Source organism: Lissotriton helveticus, chromosome 8 (genome assembly GCF_964261635.1).
Source record: "Lissotriton helveticus chromosome 8, aLisHel1.1, whole genome shotgun sequence".
Lineage (NCBI taxonomy): Eukaryota > Metazoa > Chordata > Amphibia > Caudata > Salamandridae > Lissotriton > Lissotriton helveticus.
Window position 1 is genome coordinate 1224833056 of NC_136069.1, and position 21057 is coordinate 1224854112.

Genomic DNA, 21057 nt, shown 5'->3' on the forward strand with positions numbered 1-21057 from the left:
TGCATCCAATGGTACTTCTGATTGTAGTGTAAGACATGTGTCCAACACGCATTCCTCGCCGCATAGCATGCATCTCAATACAGGTAAGACACAATTCTGCCATATGGGTCTGAACGAAAGAAACCAGGTCATATTTAGATCTCTTAGCCGGGCTAATCCAAGGACTTTAGTTATGCGGTCCCGGTAGCGTATAGCTAGGATCGTTTCTTCCATTGTTGCTGGAGTCTTGTCTGTGACATGGCTTGCCATAACGAAGCAAGAGTAGCAAAAATAGGATGCCTGCTACGAGTCCCAACAGGAGAGGAAGTCCGCCAAAGTTGTCATGTTCTATGGTTGTCAGAAACTAAATCCCTTCTTGTCTATCCAGGGAGGTTAACCTGTTAATGCCTCAAAGGCTGATTCTGCTGTCCTGACTGTAATCCGTCTACCGTCAGCTTGGTCTCTTTCTCTTGCTACAGCTGTTTGAACCGCATGAACAATGTTTTCCTTAATGCTGAGTGTTTTTTCAGCTACTGTGTACAAATGTGATTTGTATGCTATTGGTACTGTTTCTCCCTCATTAGAGGTTAGGTATGTGAATCCGCATCTTCCTGGGATGACTCGAATCACAAGGTTGCGTGTGTTATCGCGTGTTTGCAGTTTTGTTTTAACTAACATGTCTGTTTGTAAAGATCTCAACATTTCTGTGTGTTTTTGAGTCCAATTGATCGTTTTAAAATCTGGTCTTATTAGGTCATAGAGAGGTTTAACTCTCTCTGCATAACTTAGAATATAAGTTCTTCCGAAATTCAGGAAACCTAGAATTGATTGTACGTTTTTCAGCGATCTTGGTGCTTGGATTACAGCGCATTTCTCTAAGAAATTGTCAGCCAGGCTTTTGCCTTCACTTGATAATTCATATCCTAAAAACAGGACAGTTAGATGGGCAATTCTTGACTTTTTGAAGTTGAATTTGTAACCCTCTGCTGCGAACCCAAGTATTATGGTGTTCTCTCTTTTCAAGTGAGTATACAAGTCATCATCTGTTAGATAGATGTCATCGACATAAGATAATGCCTCATCATCATATATTTGTAGTAACTCTGTTACTCTCGCTGAGAATAATCCTGGGCTGTTCTTGAACCCCTGTGGCAAACGACAGAATTTTTTCTGTGAGCCATTTATTGAGAAAGCGGTCAAATATCTGCTTTCTGGTGCTATATTTTGACAAAAGAATCCATTAGAGATGTCTAATGTTGTTTTGTATTTTTTGCGCACTATGCTATTCATTAGTGCTGCACTGTGTGAGTTTTGTACTGCAAAAGTTTTGCAACATGAGTTTAGGTGTCTGTAGTCCAAAACTAGACGATATGAATTGTCTGGCTTGGAGACAGGAAATAAAGGATTGTTCATTTGTGAGGTGCAAGTTTCAATCACCCCCTGGTATTCAAGTTGATCTAAGATCTCCCTGACCTGTTTTTTAGCGTCTTGCTTAATCGGGTACTGCCTTTGTGCAGTTGGTTGAGATTTTAACTGGATTTTGTGAGGAGGTGAGTCCTCATCCAATCCTACGTGGTTTTTATATAATGCAGGAGCTTGGGCTACTGCCCACTTTCTTGCAAGTGTATATTTTCTATGTATTGGAACGTGATTTGAGAAGGCAGGCCTAATCATTTCTTCGCCATGAGGGCACTCCCTGACAAACTCTGGTGGCCAGTCTTTTTCAGATAAAAGGATGTCATAGCCTTTGTAGAGGTTATCCCAAAATAGACCCCCTTATTTTCCTAGTCTTATCTCCCTCTATACGTAATGTTATTTCATATATTTTATGAGGTTTGCTAACTCTGGTATCTGCAGTTTCCACCTGAATGTATTCATTCGTGTCCACTGTCTCCAGATGATTCATCAGGATCTTGCGAGCTATGCTCACTTCTGCTGCGCTGTCTAGCATTGTCTGAGCCCACTCTCCGTTTTTCAGCTGTGTCCTCAGGATCCTCGTCATGTTTGATTACTTTAATACTGGCTACCTTCTTCTTTGGAAATTGTAACTTTTTATTTTGATGAGCAGGTTCCTTGTCTTTGGACTTGACGTGCTCTTCCCTGTGTTCTGACCGTCCTCTTCTCTCCGATTTCTGCGAGGAAGTCTGAAAAGATCGAGATGGACGTGTATCAATATCTTGATATCTATCAGGTTTCTTCAAATTATCTCTATTTCTAAGGTTGTATTTTTTCTCAGAGGGCTCCCTCTGGGGAGACTTGTGTCCTTGGTCCGGAGATATTTCTCTCCGCCGAGGAGACCTTCCTCTGGACTGGAATCTTTTTTCTTTGGGAGTGGATTGTTTATTTCCATCCCAGCTCTTTTTTGGAGTGTTTAGATTATTTTTAATAAATACCTTTTCAGGATTTTCAGTTAGTTGGGGTTTCATTGGTTTTCCACCCAAACTATCTCTTCCTAGTTCTTCATAGGATTTTTCTATGATTCTGGCAAGTTCAAATGGTTGTTCTGCTATATCTGTTTCTTTCAGTCTTTGGCGGATCGCCACAGTTGCTGCTTCCCCCTTTATGTTGGCTAGTAATATTGCCGAGACCTGCTTGAAGTTTTTCAGTAATTTCATACCCAGAGTTAAAGCAGGTTCTGGATCGTATTCATTTTGAATCTGTTTTAGCACCTCTGGTATTACCGCCATGGACGGAACACCATGGGTTTTTGTGTAAATGGAAGCAAAGACTGTACCCCAAGTGTCACAGTCCTCCACATGTGGTGCGATCCCCATTGAAAGACAGATAGTCAGAATTCTGTGTTTCTCAGTAGGGGTAGTATCCGGAAATACTGCCTCTATTTGAGTGATTTTCTGTGCTAACCAGAATGGAATTTGTTCCCGTTTAATGGGTACTTTGCCTAGACAGGACTGTATGTTCTGTGGTGTTATTTTATTTGTGTTCCCCTGATGAGGGGTCAGCTGTGGAATTTTAATAGCTGGTTGGACTGTTGAAGTCCGCATTACATATTGGACTAATTGTCTATGTATTTTAATCAGTTGTTTTAGCTGTACTAAAAGTTCTGGTATTGACATTTTTTCAATGTCTGGATGTGGTGTGTAGCTGGCTAGAACCGGCCACAGTGCTCCTGGTCTACCTAGTGGACCGAGCCTGGTGATGTGATCATTATGTTTTAGGGCGCCTTTAAACCAGAGCAGGTGCTCTTGGTATTTTAATGGGATTTCCACCTCCTCGAAAGGAGTGTACTCATCCGGTGGTTCCCCTATTTTGTAATAGTGGAACTCCTTTGGTACAGCGTTTGCTGCTGGAAAGTTTATCCATGAATAGAATACCTCTGTCTGCCGATATTCGTGTGCCTCAATTAGAAATATGACTGTACCACCTCTCGATGTCAGTCCATTTTCTATAAGTTTTAAAGTTATAGTTTTTCTTATGCTGACCGGGATGAGTATTGCATCCGGGTCTTGCTGTAAGAGACTTGTGTCATCCGCTAGGAGTTGAGCTGCTATTCTAGCTGTCTCCCTTTCTTTTTCATTGTCTGACATTTTACTGACAAGAAGATTTTTTGTTGCAGATCAGGTTTCCACGGAAACAAAGATTAGGTGCACAATATTTTTGAAACACTGTATCCTTCAACGTTGAATAAACCAAAAACCGTACATAGGAGTCTCCTCCTACTAAGTTTGGCGGATTTTAACCTTTGACCCACTCCAGACGTCTTTGGAGTATTTATGGGAGAAAGGGTCTGTGTGAAAAGCACGACTGAGTTACTCTAATGTCTTGCGTTAGATTTATCGCCTTACCAAACCGTTGGGCGCCATGTAGTGTAGTTCCTATTATCCCAATAGGCTCTGCGCATTGGAATAATATCTTCAATAGTATAGACGTAGGAAAGAGGTTAACTAGGTCTTCTACTGTCGATATTAGACTTAAGTTTTGTGTGCCAGCTAGCTCAGAGTTCACTAGAAACTTTCTCGAATAGGCGAGGAGGAGTTTAACCTCCCTGGATAGACAAGAAGGGATTTAGTTTCTGACAACCATAGAACATGACAACTTTGCTCTCCCTAATCAAGAGTATATCTCCAGAATTGTGTGAAAACAAAAGACAACTATTTTACTCAGTCAGTACGTGCATACTTAGTTCCACCAGATTGTAGAGAAAGAAGAGATGGGCGTGTTCAATAAAAGGTGTTATTTATTGATCAGTCTCTTTTTCTCATACAATAGAAATGAATCGCTACAGTTGCAATACTTAAGGTTAAGTAAAGTGCATACAGTAAAAGCAGGATTATAAAATAATACTATAAAAGCATTGATATGGTTTCTTAGCCATATGATACTTTAAAATGGATAAAAGATATACATACATATATACATTGACTAATCGTACTCAACTGGTGCTTCTAACTACGCCTACCCCGGTGTACCTGACCTAAGCCTAATACGTGGGAGGGAGTAAGTAAGTAGCAGTTTAAGTTAAGTTTGTTCTGCCAAGAATCTGACTCAAGAATTCTCTGTAAGGGGTTAGTCAGTTCAGTACCTGGGATTTAGAAGGCAGGAGGGCTGGTATCTCTGTCTCAGGACTCGGTATCCCAGTCACCCGCAAGGGCAAGTTGGAAACGCTGGAAGCTGGATTTCTTGGCAGGAGAAAAGGCAGCGTCTCTCTCAGCGCGTCAAGAGGGAGGGGCAGCGTCCGTGGGCTTCCTGCATCAGCTGGGCTCTCCGGCAAGTAGTCACTGCTCCAAGCTCATCACCACCGTGTCTTTACTTAGGGCAGTGTCTGTATATTTATACCTGAGAGGTGCCGGGTTTGACGTAAGGATGGACATAAGACGTCAATTAAGAACTGGTCGTTCTTACATTCTTTACAGGAGTTCTCGAACGAAATCAAAACAATAGCAGCGGGGATTTCCCAGGTTTGCTGGAGGCTTGGTTTGTTTAGAGAACTCGGTGTGCTTTCTAGGGGGCTGGAGGAATAGTGCTTGCTTAATGTGACAGCATGCGTTATGACTAATTTATGAAACTGGTTTCTGTGCCGTTGTATGGATATTAGTGATTTATAACCGGACAAGGGTCAGAAATTGGAGTATCGATACAGGTCCCTAGATAAACACACTACAATTTAGTCAAAACATTTTTTTAATAATGATCACCAACACGTTTTGATGGTTCCACATATGAAAAGCAAGCCTCATTCCTTTCCTATCACCTTTAAATGCATTAATTTATAACACTAATGACAAAAGCCTTACTGAGACTTGAAAAGTCTGCGTCACTTTTTGAAGGACAGTAATTATTTAACATCAGAAACACGGATGTGCTTATGGAAAAGGTAATAAGAAAGGAAATCCCTTCTTTTAACCTTTTTCTCTGTTATCCAAAATAATGAAACTGTCTGTTCTAACTTTTAAAATCAGCAGTCTTTAATGCACGCCTCTATACCAGGTATGCAGTGACTTAAAATCTAGTTGACCCAGCATTTTCCCTCTGTGGCCTGCGGCCAGGAATAACCATGTGTTGTTGACTCAGCTGTTGCTCTGATCAGCAGGCGTCAATATCTCACGCATTTCAAGCCAGCACAAATCAATTGTTCTGTAATGTGGTGTTTATTTCAGCAACAACCAATTCACTCAGGTGATGTGAATGTCTTTTAATATCTAATACAATGTATCTAAGGAGAATGCTGTAACATTTTGTATTTTAGTCCTAGTTATTGCAAGCACACAATTTCGTTGTTCTACCTTTCTATGAGGCCTGTTTTATTCCTATTGAATGTGAATTCTAATTTATCTTTACCAGTGCGGCAATTTGCACATATCTATCGTTTCTTACTTTGTCAATTTTAATGGCAGCGTGCAGCTATTTAGCATATGTTACATAATTTCATTTCTGGATTTTTTTTCACATGTAATTCATTTAATGACATTTGCATACCAGAATGATGACAAAAAAAACAAATTGAGCTCATTCCAAACGTTTTCAGAAGGGGGTCATACACTGAGAAACACACAATATAGTGTGCTTAAGTCTAGCCATTCTTTCACAAAGAGTGCAATCGCTACTCACTCATACAAGTACCACGGGTGTCAAAACACAAACCACAAAGACATTCAAATACACAATTAACCCACAAATCAACACTTAGGACAAAACCAAGAGACAGCCCACAGACTGTACTAACACCAAACCTTTTGTAAATACTAATTGTAAGTCATATTTACAAGAAAAGCTCTCAAAAGTAGTCCAAAAGACTGCACAAAAAGAGCCCAAAGACTGTTCTATGTTCAAGAAACCAAAATACACCAAATGTGCCAGTTTTGGCTGGCAGAACACTCAAAAAGGACTCTGCATATCACCACAGACCAGGATCCTTTTTATGTACGTTTTTAGTTCCATGGGGTACTTAGTCACAATGGAAGAAATATCTTTTTATACCTAAACCTATTTAGGTATCCCCTCTAAGGGAACCGGCTGAGTTCATTCAAGATTCACATTGGTACCTCCAAGAAAGCAGCACATTCTTCGATGTGCGCTTGAAACAGGCATGCCAAGAATACAGCAGCATACAATGTTATTCACCAACCGGCACTTAACTCAATGTGTGCCGTTCAAGTTTTCAAAAGTTAGAGAAAAATCTCCTCATTACCTGCCTATATGAATTGCAATTTACATCTATCCAGACAAGTCACGTAAATCAAGTTTTTGGCCAAACAAGAAAACAAATGTCGATGACCTTACCAAGTACAAGTCTCCAGTCTCCACTGCCAAGTTCTGAGTGACCTAACAGTCATTTTAGAATACTCACACCAAAGAAGCTCTCAGTCGGGAGTGGCAAACTCTTGGAGGATCACATCAGGAAGACTGGAAATATACTGGGGTGTAGAGACAAAGAATCTCCGTGCTCAGGGTACCTCCTCAGTAGATTCCTGTCCTGTCCTCCTCTGTAGATTCCTGTCTCCCACCAAGACCACTCCCTTGGATAGCCACTTCTCCGATGAGGTCCACGTTTGGGCGCCATTTGAAGAAATAGAAACCTTCTAAGGGGTTCACTGATATACCTGGTCCTTAAATCAACAAAGAAGATATTGGCACAAAAGCTGTAATATCAAAAGACATGTTTATTAACCTAACATGAGGGAGACTGCATCACACAGTAACCTCAGGCTGCTGTATGAGACAGTCTAAGGAGTACAGAGAACAGGGGCCTTGTATGCATTTTTGCCTAGTCAGCATAATACCAAGGGGAGGTCCTGACACATACAAGCATACTTACTGACTAATATGGGTATATAAAATGTGCTTGCTCAACAAAGTGGGAAGGGAGACATTTCTCCTTACATCAGTAAGAATAGCATGACAGTTATAACATAAGAGCAGATGTATTCTGGCAGCTAGGCCTTTCTGAGCATGTTGAAAGCTCTGGAAGTGGAAGAAAGCACATGGCTAACTAAAATGGCTGCCAAGAACAAAATGGCTTTTAGCTCATGCTAACAGCGATTCCTGCAATATATAACACTGGTAGAGAAGACACCAACATACGTCAGAGACACCAAACACCTCCTTAACATCTTGAAAGATCAGAGTTTTGACCCCACCTACCAACTACTGGTGGGACTGGATATTGAAAGTCTCTATACCAGTCTCCCTCAAGACGGCACCCTGAAGGTCCTACATGACATATTGATGGACACCCCGTGGGAATATGACACCCCGAGAACTTTCCTCTTAAAGTGTGCTGAACTTGCACTAAAGGAGAATTACTTTGAATTCGAAGGCAAATTCTACCTCTAAACGAACAGCACGTCCATGGGGAGCATTTTTGCCCCCAGTGTGGCAGGACTGTATGTCCACCATTTCGAACAAACACATGTGCTCTCAGCCAACAATCCATATACCCATGACATCCGAGTATGGCGTCGCTACATCAACGATATCTTCATGATCTGGTCGGGCCTATCAACATTACTGGCCTTGTTCTTTACCTGGCTTAATGCACAAAACCCATATCTAAGGTTCACACGCTCAGCCAGCCCACCGGGCTAGCATTCCTAGACCTTACCATAGAAGCAGCGGCTGGCACCCTCAAAACCACTACTTATTACAAGCCTACAGCTAGGAATTCATTGCTACAATTTGACAGCTTCCACCCCCGGCCTCTAAGAGAAAACCTCCTGTTTGGCCAGTTTCTTCATATACGAAGAAACTGTAGTCAAATATCTGACTACCATACACAGTCAGCAACACTGGCAGTGAAACTACGTGACCGGGGGTATCCCGAAAAAATAGTGCAAACAACCAGGAAATGGGCCCGAAACCTACATCGAGATGCACTCTTGGAGGATCCCACACGTGAGCATCCCATAGTCCCCCTCACATATGTCACCACCTATAAGGAGGCGTCCAACAAAGTAAGCAAAATAATATGCAAAAATTGGCAAATATTGAATGCAGGAACAAAAACTTGGGATCCACCAAAGTTTGTATACAAGAGAGAAACAGCCTGAATGACAGACTGGTAGCACACGACCCAGGATACCCAAGAACACCGCCACAAATTCAGTCCTCAACGCTTGGGGCCTCCCCAATGTAACTGGACATTAGCCATGCAGTAATTGTAGTGTCTGTCACCTGACACGACCATCCAAGACACTCGATCTCGTATCAGGAAAAATGTGGAGACAATTGAAACACAGTAATTGTAATTCTGCAAATGTAGTCTATCTGATCGTATGCCCATGCGGACTCCGCTACATAGGCATGACGACACGTAAAGTAAGAACCAGAATCATGGAACACCGCAGCATGATCCGATGTAAGAGGAACATCAGTAGACTTACAGATCATTATCTTCAACAAGGACACACTCCCAACGACATGTCTTGGACAGTGGTGGAAAGCTTTGAATGTACCAACATGAATAATGATAAGTTTCTATTCAATAAAGAACAATGCTGAATCTACCTTTTATCAACTCTTCTTCACGGATTGAATGACAATATCCCTTGGCACAGCTTGGCCAACTAAACCTCTGACTAGTGCGCCATACTGTTAGCATGCTGGCAACACCACATTTGCTCCTTGCTGGACACCCTATATGTTCTACAAAGCATGACACGTCCAACAACATACTATCTGCTGCACATGTGTGGTCCCTATGTAGCAACCTCACATTGCATGTGTCTGAAATTGTATGGCATGCCCACCAGGCACTGTCTCACTTGCGTGCTTATTGGGCTATGCATGCATGGTACGTGATAAGTACAGACATGTGCACAGCCCCACAAGCGCATACTTATTACTGAAAATACTGCACTGCATGTTTTAGACAACTTCGGGTATGTCAACCCGACAAGAGTCTAACAAGCCACTGACAAACATAAAACATCTTGCTGAACCACCTCTGGCTGGCCTCTTCTGCGAATACCTCACACCAAGCACTTAACTCGTCATAAAACACACCACAGAACTCAGGCAGCGGACCTTATTAATACACGAAGGCCGCATGCTCAAGTCATCATATTTAATATTTTCATAATTGTATCATGTTAAAACAACATTGCGAATCGAAACAATGATCGCGTATTTACACTTCTTCTAGCCCCATCACATGACAAGACACAGCTCCAAGTCATTTCACAAGCCCTGCACATGTTTGGCAAGGGCTTGTCTGCCTTCTATGTTTTCCTTTTCCTCCCACAGACGCTAATCGCACCTCATTGAAATCACCGACACCTGAGCCACAGCGGCACTGGAGTATATTTAAAGCCTACCCCACCCGAGGACTCAGTAACGATGGAGATCCAAAGGAACCAAGTAGGTCATAATGAGGGTCCGAACCTGTGACAAAGTAAGTGGGGATTACGAACCTCAATACACTAGGGGGTCTTCTGGCTGACATCAGAAACAACACTACCATTACCCTGCACGTGTCATTTTGTACATACCAGAACGTATCTACCAGCAGACCCCGTTGTTGGATACTCATGAGGTTCACCTTGTCAATCACAAGAGTTAGAGCCCTACACTCATGGGCGTCACTAAATAATTTTTTTGCACCATCAGATCCTGTTATTGATTTTAACCACGTAACAGCGCATAACTCTGTAATTACCTAGTACCATCACCTCAATATCTCACCTGTCGTTATTTTTCAAATATCTCACAGATGCCACAGCATTCTGTGCAGAAAACGTAACAATGCATAATAGCAACTAAATGTCAAAACTGTGTGTTTGTTTGTCTTGTCCTACATGTCATTTTTTTCCTACAGTTTGATCTCGGGAGGGTATTACCCTCTACCTATAGTGCACCTTAGCGAGTGCAGAACATAATTGGTCATCCTATTTTTATTTTTTGACCACTCCCTTTATGCACATTAGGTCCTGAAGAAAGCCAGATCAATTTGAAGACCTGGCTGAAACGTGCCGACCACAATGGATGTTGGAGACCATTGCTAACTCCAGACACTTCCGCCTTGTTTCTATTACTGCCAAAGGTCCACTTATTAAATAACCACTGTGGGTAAAGGGACCCGAGGACAGTCTTTTAACTTACACTCTCACGCAATCACAGCACAGTCCTCAAAAACCCGCTCTGATGTAAACAGGCGTCGTAGCACACCCGGGGCACGCTGGGTGCCTCCGGGTGGGGCCAGATGATGAAGCATGCCACCAACTAGGTTGGTGGGTGAGGGCTTTCATAAGAAAACATTTTTCTTTATCTGACAAACCACACAGTTTCTAACACTAGCTAGTTCTTCTTGATTGCATATACATTTCTCGGGGAAGGGAACTAGCCTTCTGGTTCCTCTCTCTCCTTTTGATATTCAAAATGATTTATTATTTGACATGGTTGTTTTCATGTGAATTTTGAATGCCTTGTTTTTCGTTTATAGGAAATGCTTTGTTTATGATTCTTTATACTGTGTGTATTTATGTTTATATTTTATACTGTGTATACATCAATTATGATGTTGATTCACCCGTTCGCCTCGGAGGCACAGAAAAAATGGGTGGAACTGACATCAGCACGCCAACAAGGTCTATTTGTGGCTCCGATGATGTCAGACGGAGTCGTGAATGGGGCCATGTCATTGTGACGTCCTCGTTGACGTTGTAGACCTAGGAAAAAAGTTTCTGTGGAATACTCGCGCAGGAGTAATTCAAAAGGTGAGGAATCCACAGGCAGATACTGTATCCGTCAGAAAAACATTACCGAAGGTAAGTAACTTGTTTATCTGGTAAAGACTCTGTGTAGCAACAGATTCCTTACAAGCCCACCCATCCTTCCCGCTGTGTGAACGGATTTTCAGGGACAGGGCTTTCCCCTTTCAGGTCTCTAGTTTTCCACACCAGTCGTCAGTGTTCTTCATGGCTCCCTGCTGAGGGTGTGGAAAGTCGCAAAAAGAAATTGACATCACTGCTGGGCTGGAGCCTATAGAGGCTCCAATGACATCACTTCTGGCGCAGACTATGCCACCTGGAGCCAAACAACGCCACCTACTGGTGTGCAGGGTTACTGCTCATGAAAAAAGTATGGATTCAGTTTGATGCCTGGGGATAATTCTCTGGTAAGGAATCTGCACCTAAATAGAGTCCCTACCAGATAAGGCGTTTCTTAGACTGAATTGACTTCCTTCAAACAGTGTTACAGATGCTAGGCGGTGAACAAGATGGAACGACATGTTGTGTAATTTATGTAAGGGTGATATACAAACATTGTATCATTTTTTATTTGTTTGCCCTGCTTTAAAATCTCCCAGATGTATCTTTTTAAAATCTCTTGTACTAAAATATGGTATTAGGTTAGTTAGAGCAACAACCTGGATGCTTTACTGCCCAGTAAATGATTGATGTGTTGCAAAATATTTAGATTTTGTAATAGTTTTTAAAAAATGTACTAAGTTTTGATTTGAGTGTGTTAAATGACTGTAGATCTCAATCTGTAATAAAAATCTTGAAAGGCTTGGAAAATGGGACTCCTTCACCAATTATTAAATGAGGCCTGAAATATTTAACGAAATGGAGGCAAATCATAACTCCGCATATATATTTTTGCTTTCCTGTTTTCATTGTAAACATTTTCAGTTGAAATATCTAAGAAAATAACTTTAAAGTGCTGGTTAGAAATGTTGCATAATTTAGTTTAAATAATCTTTCAGACAACATACAAATCTGACATGACTTTTTTCCTTTTTTTTCAGTGCGAGAACAGTTACAATCAAACAAATTCATTCTTTTAAAGAAACAACCGTACAGAACATAGACAAAAATGAAGGTCCTCCTTTTTATTTAAAATTGTATTTTTCATGCTAAACTATACAATGTAGTGAATTGTGTATTGTCAGATAGATTGAATACAGTTAGTCATTGTTATTGATCCATATTGCTACTTTTTCCTGAGAGGTATGTTGTAGCAGGATGCTGGCTTTTTACGTGGTGTCCCAAAAAGAGGTAAGATATGTAGAAAGTCCATACAACCATTATTGGCTTACAGGGCTTAAATTAATAATTCCAAATGCTCTCTTTTGTGGTAGTGTGGGCTAGCAGTTTAGGCATAGCAGAGGTTAGTGTTAAGCATTTGTTGAACACACAGAGTCAATAAATGAGACACACACTCAAGAAGAAACATGAGACCAATTTAGAAAAAGGACAAGTATTTTTACATATGTTTTAACACCAAGAACTTCATAATTGGATAAGTACTTTTTGCCTTATTAGTTTTTATAGGTAAGTGAAATTGTAGCACTTATGGGTTTTTGCCCTGTAATGCTTTCCTATTGTGAAAAGGCATTTGAGTTTACCTGCCCTGGAGTGTACTGGTGTAGAAGTGCTGGATGGGTTGGAAGCCTTGTACTCTACACTGTAGGCAAAGAAGGGGGGGCTAAAATCAGGCTGCAGAGGGGGGCATGGCAACAAGTCCCTGAGCCCCCAACAGGTGGGTCAGTTCATGACAGTCCTGGGAGCAGGGAAGCACAGTAGGTTGTTGTCGACCCGGGCTCGGGAGCTGAGTTGCAGAGGGTTTTGGTCGGCTGGACCCATGCGTCAAAGGCTCTCACGGCTCTCGGTTAGACCTGCACAGGGGGCAAAACAGGACAGCTGGCCCACTATTGATGCTGTATTCTGTGATGCTGATGTCCCTTGTCAGCTGGTCAGTTGTTTCAGCTTTAGAGTCCTGATTGGACTTCTAACAAGCTTTTGTTGCTGCAAGGGGTCCAGTAGCCGGGTATCGGTGCAGGGCAGCTCTGGTTGGTCCTAGCATCTTCCCACTTTATGAGGAGATAGATCTGACCTCCTGGAGCACAGTGACCTCCTACTGGGCGGCTGCTCTATCGGTGGACCAGGTGGTCAGCAGAACAGTGAACCGGACATTGCTTTCGGTGATTGCAGGGTGCAGGGAAGTGGCTCCTCCACTTCAAGGCATATTCAAACAGCTTGGCAAAGGACAAGTGCTCAGGGATTCTGAGCAAACATAGGCACTATGAGTGGGATTATGGGACCTCGGTATTTAGGGGCTTAGTTATCCTAACACCTTAGTACCCATGAGCCCGAGACCGACTAGCTATAGTGTCTCACTTATCCTCCTACTCACTCAAAGAGGAGCAAGTGATTAGACACCCCAGAAGAGAACACTCCTGACTCTCTCAGGAATCGTGGTTACAAGACACACCCTTTCGCTCACACTTTTGTACTCGTCCACAATAAGATCTGACAGAGACACAAACAAGTTTAAAATATTTATTTTAACTAACGTGCTCTACTATGCAGTATACGTGCCACAATCAGCAGAAATTTGCCTAACACAAATACGGTCAGCATAGATAGTAGTCCGTAAATCATAAAAGGGGCTGTCATAATGAATGATAGAGTAGCCTAACCTTCCCCCCATTGTATAGAAGCAAGATGACTATATATTAGCAGATCTCCTTGCATTATCAGCAGACCCTGTACCTCAGTCTGTAGATGGTAGATCTACATCAGAAGTGCTGTCATGCTCTTCTCCCTAGAAAGGTCCCTCTCCAAGTGTCTGCTTCCTAGTTGTGTACCCTCATATGACCAAAGTGTGTGTTCCCAAACAACAGCTGCATCTGCATGTTTTGTCTACGTGCTAGAGCCTGACCAGAACAGAATAACAAGGGGTATTGTTGGACCTTGTTCACAATGTTCAACCTAAATCTCAGGAACTAACAAAGTGTGAAACCAAAAGTAGGTTCTGTGAGAAAGTTTCAGTGTGGCACACCAAAATAAACTTGTGAAGTAACATGCAAAAAGCAGCGGATAGTCAGCAACGTACTCATGCTAAGGAAGACTACAATGTCCCAATGGGCCATGTAACACCCCCCCTTTTGTCAGGATGGTAGCACTAATCTAGAACTGGTGTCAGAGGTAAGCAGAACCAAAGCTTCTCTGTCGAATGTTCAAATTCACAATTGTAGCCTGAAAACATAATGTAAAAGGCGGGGGGAAACAATTGTACACAAAAATATATCCAATTACAGCGTATCATCAGGGCTCAATAAATAGCTTGCCAAATGGAATGCTATGAGCTCCAACAAAATGTCAGAACCCTCCAAGGTTACAAGTGTTGCCATCCAAATAAGCAATTCAAATGAACGTACATACTCCTCATATCCTGCGGTCATTAGAGCAATCTTGGGCAAACTGTGTCAATTTTGATGAAACTCAGATCCAAGAGGTTCTGTGCAAGAGCACAGGGACTCGCTTCAGCCTATGGCCCCAGTGGAAGATTGTACACAAGCCGCATACCCAAGAATTAGTCCTGGTCATTGGACATCAATGGAACCATCAACAGTTCAAAATCCAGGGCAGCGTGTGACATGGTAGCAAGGCAAACGTCTAAGGCCCACTGAAAAGAGCACCGGCTGCAGTATAACACAGGTTGTACACAGGTGAAGTATAAATACCGAAAGGTGAGCCAAAAATTGACACTAGAGCTTCTAATGGCATCCAACCAAAGAGCTGTTGCATCCAATCACAGTACATCTGCAGGTGTTCCGGGCTTGGTAGAACCACAGATTGAGCAGCCATTGCGGAACAGAAGTAGTAGAACAAGAATGCCACTAATGAACAAATTAATTACCTTCGGTAATGCTTTTTCTGGTAGATACAGTATCTGCCTGTGGATTCCTCACCTTGTGAATATCCCCCTTGTGTCAGCAACATTCGGAAATTCTTTTCCTAGCTTCGCGCCGACGTGGACTTGGACGTCATAGAGGCACGGCATCGCTCGCGACTCCGCTGACGTCACCGACGCCCATAATAGGCCCACGCCGGCGTGATGACATCAGTTCCGCCCTTTTTTCCGTGCCTTCGAGGCACACGGACGGACCAATGACAGTAGATATATACATAGTATACACAGTACACAGTAGCCAAGGTAAAACACACAGTGTAAAGTAAATATAAGAAAACATTTGAAATAACACATTTTCCGTGACCATAAAATATTTACAACACAGAATCTCTGGTATAGAAGAGCAGATAACGGGGAGGCGGGTGGGTCAGTGAGGAATCCACAGGCAGATACTGTATCTACCAGAAAAAGCGTTACCGAAGGTAAGTAACTTGTTCTTCTGATAGATACATCTGCCAGTGGATTCCTCACCTTGTGAATAGAGTCCCACAGCAGTCCCCACTCCCGGAGGAGGGTGTCCACTCTTCTAAACCAGGAAATCCTAGAGGACAGAGCGCGCAAAGTGGCCGTCCCTCCTCACTTCGGAATCCAAGCAGTAATGCTTCGCGAAAGTGTGGAGGGAAGACCAAGTTGCCGCCCTACAAATGTCCTCTACTGGAACACCTCTAGCCAATGCTGAGGTTGAAGATTTAGCTCTTGTAGAATGAGCCCTTATGCCCTCTGGTGGTTCCTTACCGGCCAAAGAGTAGCAGATCTTTATACAGAGGATGATCCATCTTGACAAAGTTCTTTTATGGACCGCTCTTCCTCTTTTGCAGCCAGCAAACCCAATGAAGAGCTGGTCATCCAATCAACAGTCTTTAGATCTGTCCAGGTAAAAGGACACCGCCCTTTTGGGGTCCAGACGGTGTAATCTCTCCTCCTCCTTGGAAGGGTGTGAGGGAGGATAAAAGGTAGGGAGGGTAATGGATTGATCAAGGTGGAAAGGAGTCACCACCTTTGGGAGAAAAGCAGCCCTGGTCCTAAGAACCGTTCGATCAGCATGAATGGTCAAGAAAGGGGGCTTGGAACTAAGAGCTTGAAGCTCACTTACCCTCTTTGCTGAGGTTATTGCAATGTGGAAGACTGTCTTAAGAGTCAAAAGCCTCATAGGACATTTGTGAAGAGGCTCAAAGGGAGCACCCAATAAAAAGGTCAAAACAAGATTTAAGTATCACTGAGGCACAATAAAGGGAGTAGGAGGGAACTTATTTGTGAGGCCCTTCAAAAACCTTAAAACTACAGGAGATTTAAAAAGAGATGGCTGGTCTGGCAAGCAGAGAAATGCCGACAGCGCTGAAAGATAGCTCTTAACTGTGGCAACAGCAAGCCCTTGCCGTGCCAGAGAGAGGGCAAACTGGAGAACATCAGACAAATGGGCTCTCAAAGGGTCAATAGATTTCTCCCCACACCAAGTGACAAATTTTGACCATCTATATGAATAGATGGACTTAGTGGAGTCACGCCTGGCTGACAAGATGACATCCACCACGTCAGGCGGGAGAGAAAAGGTATTCAGGTTGCCCCGTTCAATCTCCAGGCATGAAGGTGTAATGTCTGGAGGTGGGGGTGTAGAACCTGCCCCTCCATCTGAGAGAGGAGGTCTGTCCTGAGAGGGAGACGGAGCGGCGGGTAAAAGGAGAGGTGGAGAAGATCTGTGTACCACACCCTTCTTGGCCAATCCGGGGCGACCAATATGACTTGGGCCCGGTCCTGGTGAATCTTCCTCAGAACCCGAGGAATCAAGGGTATGGGAGGAAACGCGTAGAGGAGTTGATTTCCCCAACTCAACTGAAACGCGTCCCCCAAGGCTCCTTGCATCGGATACTGGAGACTGCAGAACGACGGGCAGTGAGCATTCTCGCGAGTGGCAAACAGGTCCACCCGAGGAGTTCCCCACACCCGAAAGATGCCGAGAACAACCTCTGGATGGCCGAGAACTGACGACTCAGACTGTCTGCTCGCACATGCAAAACCCCTTCCAGATGATTTGCCATCAGGCAAATCTGGTGGTCCTGAACCCAAGACCAGAGCCGCAGAGCCTCTCTGCAGAGACACTGCGACCCTACTCCTCCCTGCTTGTTGATGTACCATATCGTGGTCGTGTTGTCCATCAGGACTTGCACTGACCGACCGCGAAGGGAAGGGAGGAAGGCCTTGAGCGCCAAACGTATCGCCCGCATTTCTAGAAGGTTGATGTGAAGCAACCTTTCCTCTTGAGACCAAAGACCCTTGATCTCCAGATCCCCCAGATGATCACCCCACCCTAGAGTGGATGCATCCGTTATCACCGTGACCACCGATGGAGACAGATGGAAAGGCTTCCCTTGTGGCAGATTGCCTTCCAAGCCCACCAAGATACATCCGCTGCAGCCTCTCTGGATATCCTCACTGACTCCCTGAGATCCCCTTGGTGTTGAAACCACTGCCTGCGGAGGCACCACTGGAGCGCCCTCATATGCCAGCGTGCATGGTTGACCAACAGAATGCATGAAGCCATCAGACCGAGCAGACGAAGGACCTTCAGGACTGGAACTACCGCTCCACTGTGAAACAAAAGAACCATTTCCTGTATGTCGCGAATCCTTTGAGGAGGGGGGAATGCCCGACATACAGTTGTGTCCAGTACGGCACCTATGAACAGGTTGCGCTGGGAGGGCACCAGGTGAGACTTGGGTACATTTATCCAAAAACCCAAACAGTACAACAACTGAGTTGTCTCTTGAAGATGCTGGAGCACTTTCTCTGATGACTCTGCTTTGATCAGCCAGTCGTCCAAATAGGGGAATACCGGAATCCTTGACTTTCTGCGATGTGCCGCCACCACCGCCATCACCTTGGTGAAGACTCGAGGCGCAGTAGTAATTCCAAAAGGAAGGACCGCAAACTGATAGTGCTGCGATCCCACCGTAAAACGCAGATACTTCCTGTGAGACATCAGGATTGGGATGTGAAAATACGCATCCTGCAAGTCGAGCGACACCATCCAGTCTTCTTCCAGCAGCGCTTGAAGAACCTGTGCAAGGGTGAGCATCTTGAATTTCTCTTGTTTCAGATAGAGATTCAAGATCCTGAGATCCAGGATTGGACGAAGTCAGCCATCCTTCTTGGGGATCAGGAAATACCGGGAGTAGCATCCCTGACCCCTTTCCTGCTCTGGGACCACCTCTATCGCACCCTTTCTTAATAAAGTCTGTACTTCCTCCTGTAGAAGCAACAGATGTTCCTCCGTGCAATAACCTTGGCAAGGAGGGTAATTAAGAGGAAATTCCCGAAAGGGAAAGGCATACCCATTTTCTACGAGATTGAGAACCCAAAGATCTGATGTAACCGATTCCCAATCCCGTAGAAAGTAGGTAAGCCGACCCCCCACCGGACCCACATGATCCTGAGCGGCGGATCTAGGGCTGCTTTTCTGAGACTGGGGGGTTGGAGTAGGTGGATGAGGAAGAGGCTTGACGCCCTCGAAGACGACCCTTTTGCTTCCCTCTGTATGACCTGTACAAGGTGTTCTGCTGCTGCTGCTGTTGTTGCTGCTGCTGACCTTGTCTAAAGTTCCGAAAGGAAGAGCGTCCAAATCCTCTGAACTTTCTGGCCGATGCACCTCTAATTTGGAGACCCAAAGACCTGGCAGTAGCTCTGCTGTCTTTAAACCTCTCCAGGGCTGAATCTGCCTTCTTGCCAAAGAGTCCTTCTCCGTCAAATGGCTGATCCAAAAGCGCTGCCTGTACGTCAGCAGAAAAGTCCGAGGACTTTAGCCAAGTGGATCTTCGCGTAGCAACTGCAGTACCCATAATTCGAGCCACAGAATCAGCTGTGTCAAGACCGCTTTGAATTACTTGGCGTTCCGCTGCTCGAGTGTCAGACAACACCTCCTCGAAATCACTCCTGTTTTCTTCAGGGATCTTAGGAGCCAAAGCACGCATTGAGTCCATAAGTGCGTGCACATACCTCCCCATGAGACAAGTGGCATTTGTAGACTTCAAAGCCATACTTGCAGATGAGAAATTTTTTGGGGCCACCTGATCTTGCTTTTTGGCCTCCTTGTCCCCAGGAACTTGGGGAAATGCACTTATTGACTTCTTGGAGCATGCAGCCTGAATCACCAGGCTCTCTAGAGAAGGGTGAGATGTCAAGAATGCAGGGTCTTCTGGAGCTTCCCTATACCTTCTAGCCACATTCTTGGATACAGCAGGAGCAGAAAGTGGCTTTTTCCACACCTCCTTAATCGGCTCAGTTAATGCTTCATTAAATGGAAGTAAAGGCTCCACAGCCGAACTCAGTGAGTGAAGTACTTCTGTAGGAAGGTTTGATTTAAATTCAACCGTTGGTAATGTTAAATTTAAAAGTCCCGCAGCCTTTCTAATTACCACATGATATGGCTGGACTTCCTTTGTAGGCGCATCATTCCCTGAGGGCAATTCCCACACCGGGGAAAACTCCAGGCCACTGGCATCAGCCAGCTCTTCAAAACAATCTTCACCCGGCTCACCTTCCTCTAGGTCAGGGCGAGAGTCGGCATAACTTTGTTCCTCCAAGAGTCGTTGTGCTTCTCTCCTGGACCTCTTCTTTACACGCCTCGGCACCGGATCCACAAACGACTCCGACGGAGCCAGAACCGACGTCGGTACCGAATTCGATAGCCCAGTTGTATGCTCCCGATGTCTACTTGGAGCGGGCGACGCCGGCACCGGAGTCGTCGACTTCGGACGAGCCTGTGACGACCTCGGCGAAGCCAGGAACTGCCACGGCGTCGTTGGGGCTGGCATAAACGGCATGAACGGAGCCGGGGTATAAGAATGTGGAACACCCAAATTGAATGCCAGAGGACCCATGGGACCCGAAGGTGCACCAGAGGGGTACCACGCTGCTGAAAACACGCCGTACATAGCGTTCAAGAACGCTGAAGGGTCTTGGCCTGGCGCTGGAAAAGGTGGTTGAACACCCTCAGGCTGACCTCGAGGTGGGATCGAATCCGGCTCAACCATATGTGCAGATTCATCATCTTCCACAGGGACTACTTCTTCCTCCTCTCGAGCCGGAGACAGCGCCGGAGTTGGATTGGACTCCGGAGCCGGAGAGGGTACCTGCGACCTCGAAGGCGAAGCCTCACCTTCCTGATCCGGAGTCTCCTGCGGCGGGACCACCTTCGAACGAACCCTCCTGGGTGACCTCGACCTCTAGTTCGACTTCTCACCCGAGTGACGTCGAGACTCATACCTCCTCTTCCTGTGCTTCTTCGAGGACTTCGAGGCCGAACCCTCTCGAGATCGGGACCTTGACTTCGACCTTGACTTCGACTTCGTCCTCCTTGAGCGGGATCTTGAAGTCTTTTTACCCTTGTCGGCCTTTAGCCTTGCCACAAGTAGCTTGGTTTCCCTCTCCCGCAGGGCCTTCGGATTCATCTTACGACAAGATGTACATCCATCCACGTCGTGATCGGAGCTTAAGCACCAAATACAGTCCTCGTGCGGATCCGCGATGGACATCATTTTCCCGCACTCCCTGCAGGGCTTGAACCGGTCTTCTTCGACATCGTCACGAAACAAAGAAGCAGAAAACACAGAAAAACGAAACTAAGTCACCAGTATAGCTACTGAGATTCCCAAAACCGTTAGCGTCGACGACGTGGAAAAAAGGGAACTGATGTCATCACGCCAGCGAGGGCCTATTATGGGCGTCGGTGACGTCAGCGGAGTCGCGAGCGATGCCGTGCCTCTATGACATCCAAGTCCACGTCGGCGCGAAGCTACGAAAAGAATTTCCGGATGTTGCTGACGCAAGGGGGATATTCACAAGGTGAGGAATCCACTGACAGATGTATCTATCAGAACAGGAGGAGCACCAGAGGGAACCCTCCAAACACTGGAAAAAAATGGAATGAAT

At 44.7% G+C, this 21057-nt stretch overlaps 1 protein-coding gene across 14 annotated transcripts in view; it reads left to right on the forward strand.

Moving 5' to 3' along the window:
* LOC144773261 (uncharacterized) overlaps nt 1-21057 on the forward strand; it is a 7170044-nt gene that overhangs the window by 6489264 nt on the left and 659723 nt on the right. For all 14 annotated transcript variants that reach the window (XM_078658159.1, XM_078658161.1, XM_078658167.1 and 11 more), the window contains one exon: nt 12182-12255. In XM_078658159.1, the coding sequence (XP_078514285.1) occupies nt 12182-12255 (74 nt within the window). The remainder of the gene's footprint in view (nt 1-12181; nt 12256-21057) is intronic.